The 27,389-nt window shown below is 40.6% G+C and overlaps 1 protein-coding gene across 1 annotated transcript in view; it reads right to left on the bottom strand.

The window, feature by feature from the left end:
• GPC6 (glypican 6) overlaps positions 1–27,389 on the bottom strand; it is a 411,403-nt gene that overhangs the window by 57,778 nt on the left and 326,236 nt on the right. The window contains exon 5 of the mRNA XM_069972341.1: positions 486–616. Coding sequence (XP_069828442.1) covers positions 486–616 — 131 coding nt within the window. The remainder of the gene's footprint in view (positions 1–485; positions 617–27,389) is intronic.

The following is a 27,389-nucleotide window of genomic DNA, read 5'->3' as shown; positions in this document are numbered from 1 at the left end:
GTTTTGTGCAGCTAGTCCGGTCGGACTTTACATTGCAATGGCTAATTGGAAGGCAGGCACACCTGCACACATGCGTCGGTATTCCAATTTGAAAGAAATGAAGTTCATCCAGCCGGTACTGCAGTACCAGCCAGGTTGCCGAACGGCCGCTGTCATACATTGTGTAAGCCTTTAACAGGATGTAAGCTGATCCAGACTCCAAGCTGCAAAGCTCCCATGTTTAGACTTTAATCCCTTTAATGGGAGGACTGTATGTTTTTCTTATTATATTTTATGATTATACTTTAATCTCACCCCATGTCACACTTCATTCTATATCTCCACACAATATAAAGGATGAATAATTGTTTGAGTAACTTAGGATGACTAACAAGTTTCTAGTGAATAATATCTTCCTGTCACATTGGCCCTGGAATGTTTATGACCTGATAAGTCGTAATGGGCATTGATTTATCACATTCATTATGAGGAGTGATGCTTATTACCTTCCCTGACACTTGCATGCTGTTTTCTTGCAGGTTCATGATGGCCTCAGATATTTTCGCATCAATAGGATCCATAACTGACTCAATATTGAATGGGCCCTCCAACCTGTCAGCAACTAGAAGCATAGCATCTGTCAAAACAAAAAAACAATCACAACTTATAGAAAGGTCAGCAGCAAAATCTGAGCATCAACTCTAAAAGGTCACATTACACACAGAGCTCATTTCTGAGCCATGAATTAATTGCTTCTTGACAATAAATAGACGTGTAGACAGTATTGCAAACACACCTGACGCATCACCACAGGCAATCTATAGAGAACTGGGGATTTATTCTCCTTATGATTAAAATCCTAAGTACTTTGAAGTATATATTTGTCAACTTTAAGTGCCCATAAATGACTTGATGACTAAATACTATTCGCAGGCTGGGGCTATTTATAAAATGTCCTGCATATGTCTATTTGTATACATAAGCATTAGTTTTTATCAAACAGTGTAAAATATAGACTGGTGTAAACTGCCCATAACAACCAATCACAGCTCAGCTTTAAAGGGGTACTCCGTGCTGGGGTTATTTTCAGTGTACGGCTGGGGAGGGGGAGGATATAGAAGCCACCGGTCACTTTCCTCCCTGGTTCCAGTACTGGGTCCTGGATCACGCCGCCCTGTTCTCCCGTCCCGCTGCCGCTTACTGGTCTGAACTGCAGCTTGAAATGTGACGTCTCAAGGCAGCGCAACCATTCAGCGGTCGTAGCAGAGTCCCGCCTCGGACTAGGGAGACCAGAAAGCGGCAGCTGGACAGGAGAACTGGGCGGTGCGATCCGGGACCCGGCACTGGAACCGGGAAGGTAAGTGACCGGCAGCTTTTATATCCACCCCCTCCCCGGCCATACACTGACAATAACCCCAGTTCGGAGTACCTCTTTAAGCTCTGGTAAAATGAAAGCTCAGCTGTGTACAATAATTAATCAGAAGCTCTGTACTCACTGGAAAGAAAAAAAAAACAGCTATAAGGCCCTAGACATTCCTATGGCTTCGTGCACAGAACAGAGCTGCAGAGATACTCATGGGAGTAAAGAAAAAGTGTGAAAATCCCATCTCAGGTCTCATTTTCACAGGGCTTGTTAAGATTTGACATCTGAGCTGTGATTGATTGCCGCGTGCAAAACCAGAGAGTTGTGGTTTTCACAGCTTTTATTTATTTGTGGTCTCCATGCTGAGATCCAGACTGATCTGTAGAGAAATCCAGGAGATATGTAATGGTGTCTTCACATGTACAGATTTTTGGTTGGTAAAAACAAAACCAGGAGTGGATTTGAAAAGAGGAGAAATCTCAGTCATTCCTTTATGACCTGTTCTCTATTTATAGTCTGTTCCTGGCTTTGGCTTCAAAATCTGTCTGTGTAAACACTCCATTATGGTGCGTTTAAACACAGAGATTTATCTGACAGATTTTGGAAGCCAAAGCCAGGAATGGATTTGAAAAGAGGAGAAATCTCAGTCTTTCCTTTAAGACCTGTTCCCTGTTTATAGTCTGTTCCTGGCTTTGACTTAAAAAATTTGTCAGATAAATCTGTCTGTGTAAAGGCACCATCAGGGTCCTATTAGACAAAGAGATTTTTAACAGTTAACTATCGCAAATAAGATTGTTTATCATTTACCGGGAATCATTCACCATATTGCACAGAACTATAATTGTTAGTTATGACTGTTACAACTATCGTTACTATGATCATTTACTCCATCTGATCACAGCAAAAGAAGAAACAATTTGCAATTACACTCAACAATTAGTAAACAAATGCGGAATTACACAGAACGAATGTGGAATTACAGGGAATGATTAACAATGATTTTAGGGTAAGATCTAAATCAATGATCAACGACACAAAAATGATTTTTATCGTTTAAAGTGACACTGTCACCCCCTTTGTGCATTCTGACATCTCTACACAGGTGTAAAGGGTAAATTTAGCGGTTTTCATACCTTATTTTTTATCATACGTCATCTTTTATCAACTGCAGATTATGTTAAGTGGGCAGGGCCTCGCAGCATTAGCGTCACTTAGCCCCGCCCACAACTGCACCATTGGCCCCCGCCCCCTCACCAGCCATTGGAACAGGCTGGCCTAAAGGTCTAGGCCCCATCCCCTCTAAGTCGACCCACCAATGGCCACCAAGGGGGCGGGGTCAATCAGGGTGCGTTGGGGGCGGGGCTAAGTGGCGCTAATGTCACGAGGCCGCCCACTTAACACAATCTGCAGTTCATAAATGATCACTTTTTACTTGAACAAGCACCATGACGTATAATATAAAGTAACGTATGAAAACTGCTAAATTTACCCTTTACACTTGTGTAGAGATGTCAGAATGCAAAAAAGGGGGTGACAGTGTCACTTTAAATTAACGATATAACGATTTTCCACGCAATAATTAGCCTGTGTAATAGGGCCCTTAGGCAGCGCGTTTCACTTCCTGGCTCGGCGCTCAGTGCATCTCCTTGCAGAAGCTTTCAGAAACCTATAATAGAGCCTGTCTGAGCAGGTACCAATGTAATGCCAGAATGTTCTGCTGCAATATTACAGCATAGAGGTTGGATGTTATCACCTCCGTCCAGCAGAGGAAGTCAGTTCCCAGCTAGGAGCAACAGAGATAATTGGGGAAGAAAAAGCCAGAGCGACTGCATAGTTGTTCTATATCACACAGACTAAGGGTCCATTTACACAGAAAGATTATCTGACAGATTATCTTCCAAAAATTTGAAGCCAAAACCAGGAATGGATTTGAAAAGAGGAGAAATCTCAGGCTTTCCTTTATGACCTGATCTCTGTTAATAGTCTGTTCCTGGCTTTGGCTTCAAATCTTTGGCAGATAATCTGTCAGATAATCTTTCTGTGTAAATGGACCCTAAATTGCATCCTTCCTGCTACTTACCAAATTTCGAAAAGAGACAGTGTCCCTGTTATATAGGAATCTGCCTGTTGCACAACTTGAAGAATTTGTTGTTGTGTTGCTGAATTATCATCAGTAAAGTTATTCTAACAATACCCAGCTGACAGAGTGAGTTTGTCGCCATCCACCTGCACCTTTACACCAAGCTGGATAGTGACGTGCATTGCTTATGCCTGGATATATTTATGGATTGGTAGGGGTCTCAGCACTTAAAGGGGTAGTGAGGTGTAAAACATTTTTTCACTAAATAACACACATTACAAAGTTATACAACATTGTAATGTGTGTTATTTAAGTGAATGGCCCCTTCCTTTCCTCATGCCCCCTTTACCCCCCCCCCCCCCCGACCGTGGACCTGGAAGTGTGATACAGTATACTCATGGAATCACTGTCGACCCCGGCCGCCATCTTGGGACGATCATGACATCTTCAGGAGGCCGGCCTGACTGCTCCAGCCCTCCCTCAAGCCGCCCTCCCCCCAGCGCATCATCAGCTGCTCAGCCGCGATTGACTGAGCATAACAGACGACGTCTGGGGCTTCTGTTATGCTCAGCCAATCGCCCCTGTTACACGGGGCGACAAGAGGGAGCAAGTGAATGCCGACCTGTCAGGTCAGCGCTCAATTGCTCCTCCTTCCCCGCTCACTGCCGGCGCTATTACACATGTCGGCTGTGAGTGGGTGGGGGACTGTGGGGAGCTTTTGTGGGGGGAGGGGCTACCTGGGTGATCGCTAGTCTGCTGCCGCTGCTTGTGTTGCACGGAGCTACAGCAGAAGATCGCTGCTATCATGACCATTTCTTTTTCAACATGTTGAACGACAACGATCAGCCAACATTGTGCATGTCGACTGATCGTTTTCTTCTATTACACAAGATGATTATCGGCTGTAAACACGACAGTTATGCTTTAGGGTAGCTTCAGCAGTTTGGCAGCAGGTTTGATCTAAATAACTGAATACAGCATCAAATCTGCTGTGGATCCTGTACGTGTGAATGCACCCTTAAGAAACATTAACATGTCAGCAAGCTACTAAATAGCCCTCTTTTAGAGAACTGTGTCTGTAAGACCACCTATAGGTGGCTTCTCTGTCATTGAGTGTCCGACACCTTCTTGCTCAGGTCATCACACAATAGAATACTGATTGGCTCTGCTAGATGCAGCTCAGTATTGTCCTATTGACTCTCTATTAGCTAACTCTCCACAAGGAGATCAGCACCTTTTTATATGTCTGAAGTTTTAATTTGAATTATTTCTTCTTTGAAATCTGTTTATATAGTTCTAAATCTTTACCATGCTGTGTGTACTAAAATCATTATACTAAATATAATGTACAAAACACCCCTTTAATGGGCTGATATACGATCATCAGTAAAATATAAAGAGCACACATTTCTTTATTATGCACAGAAGTAATTCATTTTCTTGCAGTTAATGTAAAATGAACTCATAATCTCAAATGAACATCTGGAATAGATTGCCAAAATTGATACTATGCAGCAAAGGGCACATTATGGTATGAAAAATGCATTCATAAATCACAGAGTCAATCTCTGTTACAGTGAAATGACGAAAACAAATATGTCTATTGTTGCAGAAAATAGTTCCATAAATGTAAATCTAGTTCAATTTGCTTAATAGCTGCACCATTGCAATATTTTATGTAGTTCTATAAAGTACCTTATATGACAAAGGGGCTGTACAGCAGGGTTTTTTAATAGCAGTGGCGGATGGGGTAAAAAATAAGAACTATTGATCCCATGGATCCCTGCCATTCTGTCACTGACCCAGTCACTGACTGACACTGACAAAGTCCCAGCTGATCTCAACTTCCTAGCTTTGTCCTGAATGACACAAAGTAATGGCTGGAAAGGCCTGCTCAGCCTATCAATGGGTGCAGCCGTTACCTTCCACAGCCAGAGAGTGGGCATTTCTAGATTAGTGAGGCCTAGTAAGGTTGCCTTTACACAGAGAGATTTATCTGACAGATTTTTGAAGCCAAAGCCAGGAATGGATTTGAAAGGAGGAAAAATCTCAGTCTTTCCTTGCCTACCCCTTGCCTCTGCAGCCTGTTTTGGCCTTAATGCCCAGGGCCTATTTTTAACATCTGACCTGTCTCTCTTTATGTAGTGATAACTCTGCGATGCTTTTAACTATCGTGGTAATTTTGAGAATGTTTTTTCGTGACATATTCCTCTTTATGTCTGTGGTATAAGTTTATTTACCCTTTAGGTGTTTTGCAGAAATTTAAGCAAGTTGGAGGGGAAATTTTAAATTTTTTGGCAGATATTCTATTTTAATCCATTTTTTTCCTCTAACACAGCAAATACTAACTGAGAAATACTACTCAATATTTATTCCCCTTATTCCAATGTTTCTATAAATCCCCCATATGTGGCCGCAGTGCATCACCTGACTCAACCACAGACCTCAGACATGACCTGGTGAATTTTGGGGCCTTTTTATTTCAGTTTTTTTAGCCATTATACCTTGTCACGGAGGCCTTGCGGTGCCAAAATATTTCTGTAAGACAAGATGACAGTTCCATCAGTACCATTCTGAGGGACATGTGACACCCTGATCATTTTTTATAAATTTTTTTATGAGGTGGTATGGATAAAAAACACAATTTAGCAGCTGTTTTTCATAAATTTTTTTGTATGCCGTTTACTATACTTTACATATGACATGTCATCTCTATTTGTCTGGTCGGTACGATAACAGCGATATCCATTTTATATAGCTTTTGTTATAGTTTATGGCATTTATACAATAGAAACTGTTTGTGTCTTGCATATTGTAAGAGCAGGAATATTTTAATTTTTTCGCCAATGAAGTTATTTGAGGGTTTTTTTGCGGCATAAGCTGACGTTTTAGGGTACATGTGATGTTTTGATAGCTTTTTTTCTGTATTTTTTAGGGGCGGGATTAACAAAAGAATGTCATTTTGGTTCGTTTTTCATTTATTTTTTTACTGTGTTAATTGGATGGAATATTCAATGTAACGGCTTAATACACAGAGTCAATACGGACGTGGCGATACCACATATGTGTATTCTATTTATAGGGAATGGGGACTGAGTACATTTATTTATTTAATTTATTTATTTAACGTATTTATTTAATTAATTAATTAATTAATTAAATGTGTGTGTGTTTTTAACTGTTACCTTTACAGGTACATCTATAATACATTACAGCACATGATCTGTGCTGTAATGTATTATAGAGTGAATGAGCTGTCAGTACACTGACAGCTCATTCACAGGATCAGACCCCTGCCTCAGTGCAGGGGCCTGATTGGTATACACCATAGCAGTTCAGACGCATTGGGCAGTGCCTGGGTTCCTATGGTAAACCCCCAGAGCCGTGCGATTGCTCGGGGGGTGAAGGGAGGTCGGCGGGAGCAAATCTCCCCCCGGATGTCCCATAGACTCTGTGGTCCCACGGATCGCGGCGCCTATGGGGTTAACTGCCCAGGGGGAGCGCAGCTCACCTCCGGACAGGGGCAGCAGGAGGAGGCTGTGTGAGACAGCCTCCTCCTGCTACCCGATCGCTGCGAGGGACAGCAGGGGGAGGAAGAGACAACATGACGTTCCAGGAACGTCATGTTGCAGAAACTACCTGCTTTACATAACGTCATTTGCGGCAAGGGGTTAAAGTGTAACTGTCATTAATTTTTAAAAAAATTTTTTTGCAGAAATCAGTAGGGATGGTCCGAAACTGCCGAGGTTCGGGTTCGTATGAACTCGAACGCTCGGCATCAGATTCCCGCTGTCTGCCCGCTCCATGCAGCGAGTGGATACAGCGGGAGGACCGCCTGGAAAACTGGGATACAGCCTATGGCTATGGCTGTGTCCCAGTTTTCCAGGCGGTCCTCCCGTGGTGTTCACCCTCTCCACGGAGAGGGCAGACAGCGGGAATCATTGGCGAGAGTTCGGGTTGTACGAACGTGAACCGAACTCAGTTCGGACCATCCCTAGAAATCAGTATATCAGTAACTAAAATAGGTTTTATTGGGCAAAAAAAGCCTTTTTCTGTACTCAAAAAGCAATTTCACAGCCTCCTTCCCTTAATCTGTTCATTATCAGGCAAATCCGTCTTCATTACAGAGAAGCAAGTGAAGATGGTTTCTGCTGTGTCCATTATATCCTATGGAACCCCTCCCCTCTCCATAGATCATAATGGACACAGAAATCCTGCTTCTTCTGAAGTGAGGGGGAGCTAGGAAAACAGCTTTCTCAGTACAGAAGGAAATTCTTTTGCTAAACAAAACCTATTACAGTGTTTCTTAAAATCGCTTGTACTATTGATATTTATTGTTTTCAGAAAAATGAAATTGAAATTGAACGCTTTAAGACCTGCTCTGCATTTATAGTCTGTTCCTGGCTTTGGCGTTAAAAAACTGTCAGATAAATCTCTCTGGGTAAAGGCACCCTTCGTGTCAGAATGGCAGAGTCAGGAAATCATGAGAAATGCAATGTTTTTTTGATTATGTTTAATCCCACTGGACAACTCTGTTAAGCAATTCAAATGTAGAGAGATGAATACTTTGCTGAATTCAATATTAAAGGGAAAAAAACTGCAGGTTAAAAGAGAATAAGTATTCACTTTGGTCTTCATCCTTAACATTCCATTGAATGTCTGGCTGATAGCTGATAGCTCCCTAGTGGGCACAGGGCGCTGAGGATGAAGGCATGTCTGTTACCTTCATACTCAGCCCTGTTCCCTTGCTGTTTATTCTGAAATCCTCAGCCTAGTAAGCTGTTAGGAGCACTGGGGGTGGAGCACTGATCCAGCCTCCCCCCCCTTTATTGATGTTCATTAGAAAGGATCGGTGCTGGGGGGTGTGTGTGCAGCCCCGCCTCCAGTGCTCCTAATGGCTTTCAAGAATTTCAGAATAAACAGCACAGGAACGGGGCAGAGGATGAAGATAAGAGACCTAACTTCATCCTTAACCCCCCCCCCCCCCCCCCCCCCCGTTCCCAATAGGAAGCTACTGGCAGGTTAGATTTGTCTAACCTGCTGATAGTTCCCCTTTAAAAGGAGGGAAAAGACACACAAATCTGGTAATCGAATGCATCTGTGTATTATAACCACTCAGTCACACCAATCAACTGTATTGGTAATATAGCAAAATAATCAAACAATATGTTAGGTTAAATCAATTCATTAATCACTATGTGAGCGCACCAGATGTTCACCTGAGCTTCTGATTAGTGTGCAGATTTCACTAAGGAGATGACAATTAACTATTTTGACAAAGATTACAGAGCCTGCCTGACTACTCCCAGGTGGAGAAATTTTCCACTTGACAGAAATGCCATGTGAGGACATGAGTATATAAATAATGAAGTAAGGCTATGACGGTACAAAACACTGGACTTAGATTGTACGCAGAACTGTAGGACTGGGTCTGCTGTGGTGGACCATGTTTTAGACATGGATTGTGTTTTAAATTTATAGTGGATTTCACCACTTTAAATTTAAGCCCATATTTATATTTTTTCTATTAAAATGGCATGCAAATTTGCTGTGACTGAACTTATCCATGGTTGTAAAGTTACAGTATGCATAAAATATAAAATTATATAATGTGCAGGTAGTAGTAGGCAGTAGTAGTAGTAGTAATCTCAAAAAGCTGTGACTGGGTGCAATGGTTATGTCCAGTATCTACTAAAATCACAGCCACTATCAGTAAGTGGCTGGAATGGTCACAAACTTGTGGCACTGGGGTGCAGGGGATTACAATGGTTTTGGTTTCTTTCTTTCTTTTTTTTGCTAATTTATGAAATTTGCAGGTAAAAGTACAATTTTTAAAAACCATAGATAACCTGTTCAAGATTTATCGATGTTTCAACAGTTACTGTTGACTAAATGCATATTTCCTGTACCACAGACAAATGAAAATGCCAATTGTTGCATGTATATTTATTAGAGATGAGCGAACCGGGTTCAGGTTTGAGTCGATCCGAACCCGAACGTTCGGTATTTGATTAGCTGGGGCTGCTGAACTTGGATAAAGCTCTAAGGTTGTCTGGAAAACATGGATACAGCCAACGACTATATCCATGATTTCCACATAACCTAAGGGCTTTATCCAAATTCAGCAACCACAGCTAAACAAATGCCGAAAGTTCAGGTTCGAATCGACTCGAGCATGCTTGAGGTTCACTCATCTCTAATATTTATCCTTTCTTGTTCCTTGACATCATGTACTAGGGTTTTACTGTACTTTTACAGTACCTGATAGTACAAATATCATAATAACTAGCACAATAAAGAAAAATAGGAGCCACCCTCTAGGTGGTAAACATTTCCACATTCCACAGGATAAAAGTGAAGACGGCATTTGTCAAGTTGCAGTGAAATTGCCAGTTAACTACCAAGCAACCTTGATGCCGCTCTGAACAGGCAGCCTAGACATGACTAGAGATGATAGCATATACAGTACAGCAGTCTTTTGATAATTATAGCTGCAAATAGTGATCATTAATTGTGAGTGTAATTATCAAAAGACAGACATCTTTAGGTGTTAAAATGAGGGCTGTCCAAAAAGACGGTTGCAAAATAGCATTGTGTAAACGTAGTCTAAAGTTGAGTTGCAGTAATTGCGAGAATCTGTTAGCTTGTACAAAAATGGTCAGGTGTCCAAGTAATTTCTAGGGCAGAATGCACTAATAATACTAATCGAATACAGATTTATATGGATGGTGGAATGGAGATTTGCACACTGCAGGTCAGTTATATAGTGTCCCTTTAATTCTCCTAAATCCACTATCTAACATATTTCATAATGTAATTAAATTAGGAATTTGTAATAGAGGTTCAGGGTGCATATACTTTTCATAATTGTATTAGTCCTATTTATTTAGAAGATAAGCAGAAGGCTAAATTACATCTCCTGGTCATTTTATATGCAAACACAATACTAACTGTGAAATATATTGCCTATATATTTTGGCTTGACAAGGTTCTTTGCCCTCCAAGGTTGGCCAGGCAGTTTGATAGAGCTACAGAGCCAAATGTCTTCATCTGGGCCGTAGTCCAATCAATCAATGCAATATACCCCAAGGCAGCTTTATTTTACATTACTTTGTTATAAGGGACCATCAGTGCCGTGGAATATGTTGGTGCTATACAAATAAAAATTATTATAATTTACAGTTTTGATCAGCTATAAACATTTTTATATTATGTAAAAGGCATTTAATATGTAACATCATGAAATATTTTAAAAGATGTACACAGAACAGACTAGTGGAAAAAATCTGGGACGTGTCCTGGAAACCTGACCTATTGGAGTCAGCTGCGGCTGCATGCCATTGTGCTCTGAACTTCAAAATTATGGTTACACTTTAAATTGCCATTTAATGTACCAGAGAAAAAAATGTCTATAGCTTTTATGATTATTATGATTTTATTAAGCTTTTTAATGTCACATAGGTAAATCTATCTATAAATAATTCCATATGATTATTCTTTCTAGTTCATACCTATCTCACAAAAAAGTGGCCAATAGGCATGATCTAACATTTAATATATGTATACATTTAAATATCTTAGACACAGTGTAGCTGTTTAAAGGGTACCAATCTTCTCTAAACATGAAGCTATACATGAAGCTATACATGTAGTGTGATGGATCCCCCAGCATTGTTTCCAAACATATGACTGAGACCTATCTGCTTTCTAAATATCCCATAAAAATTAAATTTGTAAATATCCCATTTCTTATTTGTAATCAGAAAATATTCAAATCCTCATTAATCATGTATATTATGCATTAAAATAATTTAAAACCATGGAATGACTACACAAATTAATAAGCCAAAGAAGAAAATAAGATAACCGGTGTGGTATAGAGAAATTAAATAAATTAATTTGATATAATACCAAGATCAAATTGGACCACCAATAATGGTGCTGTAAAAATTCCTGAATAGAACCACATAACCACTTAGCGGTCACTATTATATATGGCATAACCTAGGTGGGGAATATAATAATAAAAAAGCTACTATTGCACCTTTGTTGATTATAATGGTGCCTACGCCAGTGTTTACGCAACCTCAAGGACCTGCCAAACACCCCCACACAGAAGCAACAGCCTTAATACATGGGCCTGTAACCAGCCATATACAATCAGTGATCTCAAAAACCATGTCTTACCCTCCTCTGGACAAACACAGCCCGATGCAATTTTCACTCACTTCATCGGGAGCTCCTATGTTATTGGTTCATAACACATAGGACAAATTTGATCATGGTAATTCCTCTTTACTACACCGTTTTTTATCTTATTTTCTCCTCTAGCTTATTTATTTATATAGTCATTTCATGGTTTTAAACAATTTTAATACATTATATACATGAATATAATACAATTAAGATTTAAATATTTTCTGATTAGAAACAAGTGTTGTGTAATTTGTTTTGGATAGTTGTGTATTAATAATTACACACCAGAATTGGTAATTGGCAGATCTATTTGTGATTTCTGTCCCATGCCTTATGTAAATTACCTTTAGCTAGGGCATGTGGGCAGTCAGCACCAAACTGGTCATAGATGGGGCGCTTGAGTTGGCTGTTATCAGTCCTCTCTTGGCGTGATCCTGATCCTTGCAGGAGCCTGCTGCGCGTCACGGAGTCCTAGAGAGGTGTCATTACAGTCAATTTTAGCACGCTATCCATGACTAGTTTGGTGCTGAGGACCGTCCACATACCTAGCTAAAGGTAATTTACAAACAGCATGGGAAATTTGGATAGGCGTCAGTTACATGTTTAAAAACCCTGCTTTATGTGCGTTTTGACAGTGATTGGTCAATTTTAAAGACGTTCAGTTAAAAAAAATTAGTTTAAAATTTCTTTAATATCAACTGGTGCCAAAAAGTGCCAGATATTTGTAATTTACTTTTATTACAAAATCTCAAGCCTTCCAGTACTTGAGCTGATGTATGTCCTGCAGGAAGTGGTGTATTCTTTCCAGTCTGGAGAGCAGGAGAGGTTTTCTATGGGAATTTGCTTCTGCTCTGGACAGTTCCTTACATGGACAGATGTGGCAGCAGAGAGCACTATCTCAGACTGGAGAGAATAGACCACTTTCTGTTTTTTAATGGAAGTAGATTACAAATCTCTGGCACCAGTTAATTTGAAATAATTTTGGGGGGCTGAACAACCCCTTTAAGCTTTTTTCTGTGGAGAAATCTCTGTTTATGTTGACATGTACTTCACTTTGGACTTAATTGACATTGACATTTTATAAACAATATTTAGAGTACTATATAAAAAGAGCAATATTACATAAAGTATTATTTAAGGTTATTCAGCTATATCAAAATGTTGCCTAATGGTTTTCTTTCAAAATTCACTGTGTGCTAGATTTTTATATAATAATTGCATATTAAAATTTCGGTAACCTCCTGAAAATGCTTTTTAATCCTCCTCAAAACCAAATGAGTGACAGCATGACAAAAAATTGTCAGTCTGAAATTAGAATGTGCACATCTTGGAAATATCATATTCTGCTAAAGTGTGGCACTGCATGCCTAATGATGTTATTTGGCTCTCTAATGAGTAAAACTCATAAAAATTCATGCAATTGTCCAGAGCTCGCTAGTAAAGATAACTCCAGTAACAATGGATGGAAAATACATCCAGACAAAATATCTGCCAACAGCAATGTGCACACTGCTACTCTGATATTTTTTCTATGTAATTTGGATAAAGTTATCCTTAATTCTACCTTGCGAACATCACAAACCCAAAACCATCTTCTTATGTAAGGTTTCTTTTCTATTTCCCTTACCTCACCAGCACATTGTCACCTCACCTGTCACATCCCAGGGTGGAGAGGGGGTCATGGTTTTTCAGAATTGTTCCCCTCCTCCCTTTCTTTCTTCTTTGTCATAACATAGGTTCTAGAATTGAGGGAACTTCATACATGCTCAGGTTTGCCCATACCCGAATGTGCAGCATTTGATTAGTGGTGGCTGCTTGAGCATGCTCAAAGTTTGCTTAACTATAATAGGTCCTACATGATGAGGTTACAACAGCTCTGAGTGTTGTAACTTATAGCAGCACAGACAGCAGAGGTTGGGGAAAGGTAGGGACTCTAAACACTCTCTTCCTGCTTTCTCCTCCATCTCTTAACTTAAAGTGAATTTGTGTTGGCCTGTAGACACTCCTAAACCACCGATACTGTTTTTACAGGTCCTCACACCGTGTCTGGTTTGGAGTTGGCCTTTCTCCGGGCCAGTATTTTGGAGAATTATTACTGCAGTGAGACAGGAGTGAATGTGGTGTGGTCTAAAGGATTCATGCTGTTCAGCTCCTTCATTGCCTCTCACCCACCTCTCTCCAATTTCAGCAGGCCCCTGGGCTGAATGGAGGTGGGGAGAGAGGTGCTGCAGGCCTTAAGCACGGATGCTCTAGGCCAAGCCACATTGACTGGCTGGGGCAAGTATACCCTATGTACAATCATGCTCTTTGTCAATTTACATAAATGAGTGCTATACCTGACTACAAAACTACTTTTACACCCCTTAATCCTGAATTAATTTTGGCTATTGTAATATCTGGTTTACTAAGATATGGCCATCTTTTACATTTTGAGTTCACATCATCTTGAAGGCCAGGTTCACACACAGTATGACACCGGAAGTTCTGTGACACAGTCGTGTCAGTGAAGTTCACCCCAGCCAGTACAGCAGTACTGCCGGGATGAACTTTGTTTCTTTAGAATTGGGATGCGTGCACATTCAGGTATGCCCGCATTTCAATTCACCATAGCCGACAATGTAGAGTGCGGCCGAAGCAGTACTTTACATTGTCTGCTCTGTCAGTCTTGTGTGGCCACTATACAATGAATAGTGGCTGCACAAAACTGACATATATTTGTGTGGCCGCAAGAAATCCCAGCCGTAGTCTATATAGAGTGAGTGTATACACTCCGGCGGGATTTCACTGAAATCAATGCAATGTATTTTCTCATTAAATAACGATCGTTGCAACAATGGCTGTTATTAAATAAAAAAAATACATTGTCTGAACTTAGCCTAAAAGTATAAAAGAAAGCTCTAATCTCTGTTAAACTGCCTGAACCATGAGTCCTCATGGCACTCCCTGGCAGCTTTTCATACCCCACCAGCCTTGACTGATAGATCTCTCCCTGTTTGGATATAGTGAAAAAGTGTAAAGAGAGAGATCTATCCTTCAAAGTTTAAGGGGCAAGAAGAAACCACCAGGGACCGCTCAGATTATGTGTCGCTCAGCGAGCATGAAAGTGGTAACAGGTTTCCTTTTAAATATTGTTTGAATAAAAAAATATCAACTGTATGGTTAAAAGTTTTCTTGATTTATGTTTTTATTAAAATGTAAAAGTTTTTTTTTCTTTTCGTTGCTTAGTTAGAGCACCAGTCTAACAAGAAAAAGCATTTTGAGAAGCCATAAATCATGAAAATAATACAAGTACTGTAGCAAATCACAGGAACAAAGAGCCAACACATAAAACATTTTGTTATATGGTGTCGCATCATTTTTCAGTTCAAAAATGGCAAGAAGGTGCAAGAAAATGCAAGTATCCAGCAATGACATGTAATCTCATACCTTATTATTAACGTGGGAGCAGATTTATAATAATTAAAATGAATCACAAAAACACGTGGATAACATTAATCTCCTATTCTAAACAGATTATTTTTCTAAAAAAAATGATTTAAGAGAGTAGAATATTTTAACATGGAATTTAAAAACCTCCTAAATCTTATTTGTTTTCAAATAATTGTCTGTCCTGTCAATGTCCTGACCCTTACTTGTTTTCCTATCTAATCCCAGGATGCTGTCACTCCCATTAATTATTCATAGATGGTAATGAGTATCCCCTCTTTCAGTTGAATAGTGATAGCAAAACCCTTCATGAGAGGATTTGATTCCAAGACCTAATATACATTTATTGCATTTCAAATCACCCTTTATTCCCAGGATCCATGATGAATGCAGAGTAATCAGGACAAGTATTTGTTAATTTAATAGAATACATAAAGAGGAATGCATCACCATTTATTACATTCATTTTATTTACATTGAATACCAAGTTTTGACTAGAAAATATTACATTTAGGTTGTGTGTTTTCAAAAGTGATGTTGTGTAGGGTTTATATGGTTAATCTGTGTGTATTATACACAATTGCAATATGGCTATGGAGTCACAGAAGGAAACCCATAGATAGTGTCGTAGCTACCATAGAGGCAGGGTAGGCAGCTGTTATGGGGCCTGTGCAGGAGGGGGCCTGGGGGAGAATGTAAGAGCCGGTCCTGTGTTCCTAAGCTTAACCCCTTATGTACTGCAATGTGTAATTGATCTAATGTTTACTTTTATGCTACAACACAAAAAAAAAGGTTAACAAACAGACGACAAAGAGATCTCGGCTTCACTGCACTGATAACCCCTGACCTCTGTTCTGGCTACCTGCCACAATCAAGTAGGAAAATGTGCAGAGCTCAGTGCAGAGGTCAGGGGTTATCAGTGCACCAGCAGTAAAGCAGATATCTTCTTGTCTTCTGAACTTTGGGTCACTTACACACAGAAGTATACAAGGGGTTTACCAAAAGGTAGTCTGCTCCAGGACCTATGTGTTTAACCATAAGAACTCCTAATAGACCCTTATAGTTAAAAACAGTGGACTTACAGAGCAAGCAGCCATTGGCTCTCTGCTATTGTAACGCCTGGAGTAGTGGATCCACTGGATCGTCACTAGCGATAGCACTAACCTCACCAGGGAGCGGAGTCTAAGGGGCCGCTGGTTTTCCCCAGAGCCCGCCGCAAGGCGGGATGGACTTGCTGCGGCAGGCGACCCCCAGGTCGCTACCCCTGGCTTGGTTGCTAGTGACGGCAGGCGAGGCATGGCAGGATCAGTAGGCAGGAGATAGTGCAGGCAGAGGACTGTAGACGTGATCGCAGGTGGCGGACAGGACTCAGGAACAATGGGAAGGCAGCGGGCAAGGACTAGGGACAAGGACTGAAGACAGGAACAAGGGACAAGGACTAAGGTCAGGAACAACAGGGAGCTGGGCCAAACGCTATGGGAAGCATGTAGAGGCTCCAACACCTGTAGTGGGGCAGGGCTGGAATTTATAGGGACTGATTGTGTGCATACACCAATTAGGGGCGGACTGGCCCTTTAAATCTGAGACAGCCGGCGCGTGCGCGCCCTAGGAGGCGGGGACGCGCGCGCCGGCCGGCACAGTGAGAGACAGGAGCGGAGGAGAGGTGAGGCGCCCCCAGGGGCCGAACTAGCAGCAGCGCCGGGTCCCTGCACAAGGAGCCCGGCGGCTGCATGGGGCAGGAGGAGGTCGCAGCGGCGGCCCAGAACACGGGACGCCGCCGCGGCCGTGACAGCTATGCCAGTAACTCTTGTGGTGGCAGGCAGGATTCTGCCTCTGGCCACAAGAGATTTTATTTTCTGGCCACATCACAGAATATATATATATATATATATATATAGATACACATACATATATATACTCAGTGCTTTCTGTTGTGCGTAGGAGTGTAGGGGCCTTTACAAATCTACTATGGGGCCCCGTTAATCCAAGCTATGTCCCTGCCCATAGACATCTATTTGGCTTTACTGTTACCTTAGTATGCGTTATATGGAACTAAAATGGTATACAGAGGTCAGATTCTAATGCTTATAGGGGAGAACAATGCATGCAAGGTGGCATGGCACACTATACAATATTAAACCACTGGAATACAGAGTGACTATTGCTCTGCAATATGGAGCCTCAAGGACTTTATTTGCCTACAGCCTTCTGCACATGCCTATACACCTTTAATAACTGTCAGGCTAACGATCGGTCAGGAACAGTTATCTCTACTGTCCTTTTCATACACAGGAATGTTCGACTTTAGTATAAAATTTAGGAGGGGCTTCAGTAGTGAAGGTAAAGGTAATTATAGCAAAGTGTCAGCTGTAAAAAGAACTTAGTCTGTACAGGTATTTTGCATCTGGAACATAGGACATTAGGGGCCCTTTTTTAAGTAATTTTGTGTCTACATGTCACACTGTTTAGTACAGTGATACATCTTGCAGAACTAGCCCAACAAAAATATATATAGAGAGATGCACTGATAAAATTGTACAAACTTGGGTGCACAGTACCTACACAGTCCACAATAAACAAGAAAAAAGCCTATGTAGCAAGTTGTAGTCAGCACACCAAAATACCACAGTTTATCTTTATTAACCTTAAAAACATTTAAAATACCGTCTGCTAGAATGGAGCAGTGCTCACGACCCCAACCAAAAAGTATACAAAGGCAAAATGATGAGCATAAGACAATATAAGGAAAGCCACACAAATGCAGTATATGATTAATAGGGGCACAAGCAATAATGCCACCAATAAAGATAAATGAAGGTATAGCAGGAGTCTGCAGATCTCCACACATTCAGTCCACTCTCTGGAATTTCTCAGTTGTTATAGAACTGAATGTTATTTGAAAGAAAATTCACTTTGCATTCTGATTTTAAATATTTGGACAGGTATGGGTATTACTTTATATATATATATATATATATATATATATATATATATATATATGACTGAAAGAGAGTGCCGTGGCTAGTGATTGGCTGAGCGGGCTGTCACTCTCAAGACACAAGAGTGACAGCCCACTCAGTCAAACATTGGCTGCAGTGCTGTCCCGTCTCAGTCAGTCACTAATGCCTGTGTGGGGTTGTTACTCCAGAGATGAGAGTGACAGCCCACTCAGCCAATCAGTGACTTACTGAGACAGGACAGCACCATGGCCAGTGATTGGCTGAGTAGGCTGTCACTCTTTTCTGTAGAGTGGCAGCCTGCTTGTCCAATCAATGGCTGCGGCACTGTCCCGTCTCAGTTAGTAATTGTCTGAGTGGGCTGGAGGCAGCTGGAGACACTAAAAACACAGAGGAGGACACTGGGAGAGCACAAACAGGTGAGCATACCTTTTTTTTTTTTTAATTAAGTTTGCAAAAAATTGCTTAGTTAAAGCAAGCAAATCTTTGCAAACTTCGTTGTGAATCCATCAAAATCAATTAGTGGTCATTGCTATTTTTCTCACAGGTTATGGGACTTGGACTTGACTTCCTTCAGCAGTCCCATAGCGAGGGAATAGAGCGATAGTCCAGCATGCATGATGGCACGCCACTCACTTACTATGGGAAAGTCGTGGGACACCCACCATCACATACTTGCCACCTGTCCTGTGTTTAAGAAATATGTAGAGATGAGTGAACTGATTTGAATGAATGAATAAATTTCACAAAAAAAGTTAGAATCACTTATTTTTGTGGTTACTTTCAGATTATTTTTGTCCCTGCTCCTGTACACTGAGCTAAGCAGCCACACTGTATACACTGCAGCTTCCACTCACAACATTCACTGTGCCAAGCACTCTGTATTTGGCTCAGCCACTCAATGTACTGTGAAAGAACAGGGGTTCCTGCCTGCCTTGTATATATTTTGTGTGAGTAATTGCAGGGAAGTTTTTGCATCCTAGAAACTGAATCGTGATCTGAATCCAAAACGAGTCAGTCAGATTTGAGGAATCAGACAAATGATTCTTGGGAGATTTGATCATCTGCACTGATGATTTATAACTAGAGATGAGCACAACTCGAGCATGCTCATGTCCGATTGCTTGGCCTTTGATTACCGGTGGCTGAAGAAGTTGAATGCAACCTTAGTGAATCTGGGAAAACATGGATACAGCCTATGGTTGTCATACCCCACCTTCCTCAAACATACATAAAAATGACAATACCAGTCATCAGTTTTTATAATCAGGGAAGTCACATTACATTACTACAGTATCAATTTAGCATTACGTGGGAGACATGATAGCGAAAGCTCGACCATGTAAATGCATGCATAGGCTGCTCTTATGGGGGAGTTTGTTTTTTTTGCTGTGGGCTCCTTGATATATTTTGTGCTAATATTGTTATGAGACATTATCAATAGTATTATAATTTTATATATCTTTAAGGTGACTCTGTACCCACAATCTGACCCCCCAAACCGCTTGTACCTTCGGATAGCTGCTTTTAATCCAATATCTGTCCTCGGGTCTGTTCGGCAGGTGATGCAGTTATTGTACTAAAAAAATTCTTTTACACTTACAGCCCTGTGTTAAATTGGCGTGGTCTACAGTGTGTGTCTGCCCTAGGATTGCAACACCTCCCCGCCCTCCTCATCACTAGGAATGCGCCTGGGCAGGATTTTTCCTATTCATCAACTGAACACTGCACAGATGCCTAACGATGCAACACATATGCAGTGTTCACACAGGTGATGAATAGGAGAAACTGTTCTTGCGGCAATTGTAATGATGAACAGAGTGGGGAAGAGGGTGGGGAGGAGGGATGGAGGGGTGTTGCAGGCCTAGGGAATGGGTACTCTAGGCCACGCCAATTTGACACAGGGCTGCAAGTTTAAAAGTTTTTTTTTATGACAATAACTGCATCACCTGCCGAACAGACCCCAGGACAGATCTTGGAGTAAAAGCAGCTATCCAAAGGTGCAAGCGATGGGGGGAGGGGGGTCAGATTGTGGATGCAGAGTCGCTTTAACAGTGCCAACATATCTATAAAATTAGATTTTTACTTCTTGAATATAGATATCCTGAAGACACAGGTAAAAAAAAGGTCCAACAAAACAGGCAATTTTTTTTGTTATGTAACAAAATAACAATGCTGTTTGATATGTAAAGAACATTGGATTTACTTTTGGCCATTTTAATATATGACCTTCTACTTTGCAGCATCAGCTTATGGATAACACAAAAGGTGAATGTGTGAATGTTATTAAGAGCTTTAACAAAAGGTCATTTTTTCCCTAATGGAAAATACAGATTTCTGTGAGTACTGGCTATAGTTGTAAGAAAAAGGGCTTTGATCCCTACAAATAAAAGTAATAAGAAACACATTTAAATCACTGTGGGCAGAGAAACAGTGTGCATCCTGCTGTTATATTATATATCGAATCATGCAATTTGGTCCTTTCCATTAAGTATGCCAATGAACATTAATATAAATGTGAATGTTGTCTTTAATGGTAGCCTGGGCAAATATTCATACTGGTAGTAAACCATAAAATACATTTGCAGACTAAGTGATTTGTTCAAAAGTTCCTTTGAATGTTTTATTAAAAAATGCCAATGCTGGTGCTACAATTCACATAACCTCGATGTGCACTCCGACTTTTCAAACTTTTTTGTTCTTTATGTGGAAGCCAAGTCGTACACTGATTGCTAAAATGGCTTCTCCATCGAAACCATCGATCTCTATAGGTTTCTTTTAGTGGACACTCACAGGGTCTTTGTCAGGGACTTACCTAACCACACCTTTTGCCGACTTCTCCACCTATCACACGGTGAGGGAGGTAGGTCCTGTAATAATGGATACCTGCCCATTACAAATGGTGGCCTGATATCCAATCACAATCTGGGGATGCGCTAAGCCGACCAATAAGAGTGATGCTGCAGCCTGGCAGGCTATCAGGAAGGCTGGATTGTTGGGCCAATCACAAGTGGTTCGGCACTGCAAAAGGGGGAATTATACAGGCAGCTAGTCACAGGTAGTTGCCCATGATTGTTGGTCTTTGCCTCACTAGAGTTCCTATGTCTCCTCTGCTTTCCTGACCCTGCTTATTTTTTGACTAAGACTCCAGATCCTGATTTGGTACTTTGCTAATACAAGTGTATACTGTAATCTAGGCCTGTTTATTAGCTTAGCCTTTGATTTTGACTTTGTCTCTGTATTTGCTCTCTTGGTTCTTACCCTTAACTTGTCTTGAATTCCTTTGTTTAGTGTTTAGTGGCTTATCCATAACCAGCTAGTTATTTGACTTGGACTCTGGACTACACTTCTTCATCTGTGTTGAGCCCTACACCTACTCAGCGTAGGGAGTGTCACCCAGTTGGAGGCTGCTGACTATGGCTGATCAGCCAAGTAGGTAAGGGCAGCAGGCTGGGTTCAGTACAGGTCCTATTCTTCCCTTTATGCACATGACAGTCATATTATCTATTAATAAAAACAGTGATAGACCATGTAACAATCTGATCCACTGCTTCATTGATGAACATGGAAATTTTAAGTATTATAAACCATGAATGAGAAAATGAATCAGTATCACACAACACTATGCTATGTCTGTGATTACAGAGCCAAGGAAACTTGAGAACCTCTTGTATGCCTCCTTAAAGATGAACTTTGGACAAATCTATAAATCTGATGCAAACAGGGGGTGGTGAAAACATAATATAGAATCTATACTTAAATGAAGCAAAGAGACAGCACATCCAAGTGAATTCATGGTTTAATGCATTTGGTGTGCATTAACCCCTTAGCGACCCATGACGTACCTGGTACGTCATGGAGCCGCGGGGGGTGTTCAGAGAGGGGTCCCGTCGGTGCCTCTATTAGCCGGCGCAGGTCCCGTTGCCGCACCGGCTAACTAAGCACTTCAATGCAGCTGTCAAACCTGACAGCTACATTGAAGGGCTTTATACACAACATCCCTGGTGACTAGTGGGACGGATCTCGCCCCCCCGCGATGCGATCGCGGGGGGGAGATCCATTCTTCTGCCCGTGCCGGGCCTCAGCGTCGCAATGACACTGATCCCGTCTCGGCAATAGATTGCTATGGCCTGCAGCAGGCCACAGCAATCTATCACCGATCTGATGGATCTTTGCTGTGTATATACAGCATTGATCTCTATGAGAGATCAGTGCTGTGTATTTACAAGTCCCCCAGGGGGGCTTCTAGTTAATGTAAAAATAAAAGTAAAAATTTTTTTTATTAATAAAAAATCCCCTCCCCTAATAAAAGTCCAAATCACCCCCCTTTTCCCATTTTATAAATATAAAGAAATAAACAAATAAATAAACATTTGCTATCGCCTCACGCGCAATCGCCCGAACTATTAATCACATTCCTGATTTCGCACGGTAAATGCCGTCAGCACCAAAAAATTCCAAAGTGCAAAATTGCGCATTTTTGGTCGCATCAAATCCAGAAAAATGTAATAAAAAGCGATAAAAAAATTGCAGGTACCATTAGAAAGAACACTTCATGGGCAAAAAAATGACACCTAACACAGCCCCATAGACCAAAGGATAACAGCGCTATAAGCATGGGAATAGATTGATTTTATGGAACATATATTTGTTAACAATGGTTTGAATTTTTTACAGGCCATCACGTAATATAAAAGTTATACATGTTATATATCGTTTTATTCGTAACAACTTGAGGAACATATGTTTTTTTTTTCAATTTCACCACACATTGAATTTTTTTCTGGTTTCACAGTGTACTTTATGCAAAAATTCTGCCTGTCACTGCAAAGTACAATTAGTGATGCAAAAAATAAGGGCTCATGTGGGTTTCTAGGTGGAAAAATGCAAGTGCTATGGCCTTTTAAACATAAAGTGGAAAAAAGCTCAAAAATGAAAATTGCCATTGACCTTAAGGGGTTAAACCACAAATTTGCTTAGATTTGCTGTCTCTTCGCTTCTTGTTGGAGTATAGAAAAGGAGGGTTAACCCAGGACCACTGAAACACCCGACATGCATTTCAGATTCCTTCCATTGTTAGGGGGTGAATAAATCCTAGAAATATTTGAATACATAAGCTCATGGAACCAATAAGAATAAGGGTAGAGCAATCAGATAATATATGACATCTGTACCTGTGCTGCGGTCCCTAGAATGTTCTACACAAAGTGATCGCCCGATGTCTGGCGCAACACAAACAGCATTTCAGCAACGTGCATCACAGATTATCTGTGAAAATGTTGGAGCTACCAGCCCAGAGTCTGCATGGTACTTCAGTGGTACAATTTTTATTTGGGCAGTTTCCAGTTAAACACTGCTTTGTAAAACATGCAGAAAGGTAGTGAAATATTAAAGCATGAGCCAAGTTAACAATATTTAATATTATTACAATTTGCCTGGACAGATATCTCAGTAAAAATATCTTTGTTCCTGAATTTAAAGGTCAGCCATTTACAAAACCATTAATTCAGAGAAATGGGCCACAGTATTATGCTACATTTGTCATTTTGTGCAATTTTAAGGTTTTTATGGTTAAAAATGAAAAAAAAAGAAAGAAAAGAAAAAGGATTTCAAAAAATGGTTGAGACTGCTTGGAAGTAGAGACACAGATCAACTAATAAAGACTGGACATTTTTTGCAAATAAATATGAGAAACCCTTAAAAATGTGAAATGGGAAAATATGGAAGCCAATCTCTGCAACCATGTTGTTCCCTTTAAAGGAGAATTCCACGCTGGGTGATTTTTGGCAAGGGAGGGGGAGGATGAAAGAAGTAACATGCTCCCACCTCCCCCACTCCAGCATTGATAGCCGGTATCCCACAGCTCTGGTCACCCAGTGACTAGCTGCCTACTGGTAAGAGTAGGTCGTGAAGGCTGAGCGGGCCTGACACATCATGCCCCAGGTCCCCACTCAGACCCAGAAGCATCTGGGACCGGACCTGCAGAGAGTTCTGGCATCAGAGTTTTGGAGCAGGGGAGGTGAGAACACATTACTTCTTTCATCCTCACCAGCACTCTGCCAAAAATCGTTCCAGCCAGAAATTCTCCATTAAAATTGAGCAATGGGAAGCAGGGGTCTACGAAGAGCCTTTGTGGCTTCATCTTCAATTTATTTTCAGTAGGTTCCTTTGCTACTGGATGAGCCAAACCTCTAACACGCCACACACAGAAGAGAAGATCTTAATCGTCTATGTTTTTATAGCTCTAGAAGCAGCAGGAACACAGAGCAGTACTGAGAAGTAAGCTGTGTATCAAGACCTGGGGCAAGAACTACTACTTACGCTGCTTCTATTACACTCTTTTGGAGCCTCTTTACAGCCTTTCTGTGGCTATCTCTCTGTCTTTGCTCTTTGAGCTCTGTCCCCAACCCATCCTCCTCCTCATTCATATACATTTGTATAGGCAGCATGTAACCTGATCTTTCAGTGATTTATTAGTCCATCTTGAAGGGTGGGAGTGAAACTTTAGCAAAAGGAATTACAAAGTTTTGCTTGTACTTTGATTTATTAAAGTTTGTTGAAATAAAAGTGATTCTGGAATGACCTCATACAGCAGAGAGCAATCTCATCTAAACACAAATAGTTGCATTCTTGGTTTCTGGTTACAATGACCCAATGACCCTATCCGGAAATTAAAAACCACTACAGGGAGGAAGTAGAGGAAAATTTCATAAGGCAATATGCTTACCGGTACCCGAACCCGTGCAGCGCCGCATCCTGCTCCTGGCCGGACTTCTCCTTAAAGCCTTCTTTTCTAGGAGTCTTTAAAGCACACTAACCTTTAGATATTTCAGAACCCGGACATGCTATCATAATGATTAACTTTTGTACCATTTCTTGGTGTATTTTTCTCCTTACCCTCAATTAAAGATCCAGCTTTTTTTCCCCTATAAATATTAAGTAGGCTTACTTTTGCTTCAGGAGATTGAGAATTTCTTATCAAGTAAGTGTTCAGTCTACACATCACTAAGCCTTTTCTTGTTAGAAAGCAATTGAAAATGTTTGACTGAGCAAACTCATTCACTCCTTTTATCATAAAACAGAACCCCACACTATCATATCTCCTGGAGTTGACAACCTAATTCTGATAATATTAGAGCTATCCTATTCCGTTATGAAAAAAAATACACATACACATAGTATATTTCAGAACATTCCATTATAACTTAACTGTGCAATATTACATAGAAATGGACATTTTTAGATTATTCTCACCTAATTTTAGTTTTGTTACCTTCATTTTTTCTATATAGTTTTTTTATATATGTAAATTTACCATCCTGATTCTATGCATTTCCCTTGATTTTATAAATATTTGAGGCTTTTGGTTCAATATTCTTGTGACTACAGCCCTATACATTCTATGCCTTTAATAGTATTTAATCAAATATACGGCACGGTAATTCTGTGCATCAATTTTATAAATCATCTAAAAAAATTACACACACAGTTTTTATTTTCCATTTTCCATCCTTTCCAAAATAGTAGAAAATAGTTGTCATCTATACTTACTACTGTAAGATGTATGGATCATGGTCTGCCTTATGTTTTTTTGCACTGGGGGATATAATCAGCTAAAACGTGTTCAGTGATTTTCTGCAGAAACGTTTGCACCTATTCAAGACATCTGATTGGGGGTTTCACACCATTGTACATATCAGTGTGGTTTTTGAGCAATTTCCTTAGGTAGTTAAAAACATTATGGATAGGAGTTATCATTGCTCTTATTTTTGTGTATTTTGGTGTAATATAAGCATTTTTTTTCATCTTTACATTTGTATATATGTCTATATATTACATTTCATATCTATATCTATCATAGATCTTTTAAAAAGGAAAGATTTGTGCTCAGTAAGAAATAAGAATTAGAAATGCATATAATTTGAAATCTTAAAGCGACTCTGTACCCACAATCTGTCCCCCCCAAACCACTTGTACCTTCGGATAGCTGCTTTTAATTCAAGATCTGTCCTGGGGTCCGTTCGGCAGGGGATGCAGTTATTGTCATAAAAACAACTTTTAATCTGGCAGCACTGTGTCTAACGGCCGGGGCTTACATTTGTATATGCATTAGGCTGGCAAACCCTCTCCATCCTTCCTCCCCACCCTCCTCCTAATTATTAGGAATGATCCAGGAACATTAACTGCTGTTTGAGCTTTGCACAGGTGTATTAACGATCCAGTCTCCAACGATACACAGGACCAGCTTGTTGCAGGTGAATAGAAAACTTTTATTCAGACCCATAAGACCACAGATACATCAGTAGTGTTCACACACAGATGTCAACGCGTTTCTGATGCTATCGCATCCTTAATCATGTATTAACGATTCAGCCCATGTGCCGGGCTGCCACAGATGGGGAATAGGAAGCAATCTGCCTGGAGTATTCCTAATGATGAGGAGGGTGGGGAGGAAGGTCAGAGAGGTTGTGCCAGCCTAATGCATATACAAATGTAAGCCCCGGCCGTTAGACACAGCGCTGCCGGATTAAAAGTTGTTTTTATGACAATAACTGCATCCCTTGCCGAACAGACCCCAGGACAGATCTTGGATTAAAAGCAGCTATCTGAAGGTACAAGTGGTTTGGGGGGGTCAGATTGTGGGCACGGAGTCGCTTTAAGGTTTTTTTTATAACGTCTTTTCATTGTCAACTATTCTATTCTAATGCTTAAAATAAATACATGAGTTATAAATGATAACATACACTAGAAATGCTTCTCTAGTGGCAGAATTGCATACAAATATTATTATTACAATGATTTAATTGTATGTAATTTTCTGAATTTGCTATTTGTCCTTTTTTCTATTAGTGAATACTTTATCACACCCCACAATAAGGACAAAGAGAAAAGAAAAAGAAAAAAATTAAAAAAGGGGGCGCCTCCTGGTGTAGTATATAAAGGTAAGTTCCTTAGAGCAATATATAGGATGAGTTCCACTCACCTAGTCGGGTTGTGCAAGGGTATAGGCACAACTCTATACAGTACTATACAGTAAACAGGGGAGACACCGCAGCTCCTGCCGGGGTACACCAACCCAAGATGTACGTGATACAGATGTGTGTGTGGTCCTCCAGGGGCCACTGGACCATAGAATCCCGGCTTAGTAGTGGGCGCAGGTGCTCTTTAAGGCTGGGTTCACACTACGTACATTTGAGGCTGTATTTTTGAGGCTGTATAGCAACCAAAACAAAGAGTTGATTGAAAACACAGAAAGGCTATGTTCACATAATGTTGTAATTGAGTGGATGGCCGTCATTTAATGGCAAACATTTGCTGTTATTTTAAAACAACGGCTGTTATATTGAAATAATGGCAGTTATTTACCGTTATATGACGGCCATCCACT

Source organism: Dendropsophus ebraccatus, chromosome 5, assembly GCF_027789765.1.
Source record: "Dendropsophus ebraccatus isolate aDenEbr1 chromosome 5, aDenEbr1.pat, whole genome shotgun sequence".
NCBI classification, from domain to species: domain Eukaryota; kingdom Metazoa; phylum Chordata; class Amphibia; order Anura; family Hylidae; genus Dendropsophus; species Dendropsophus ebraccatus.
This window is presented reverse-complemented; position numbering and strand designations above follow the sequence as displayed.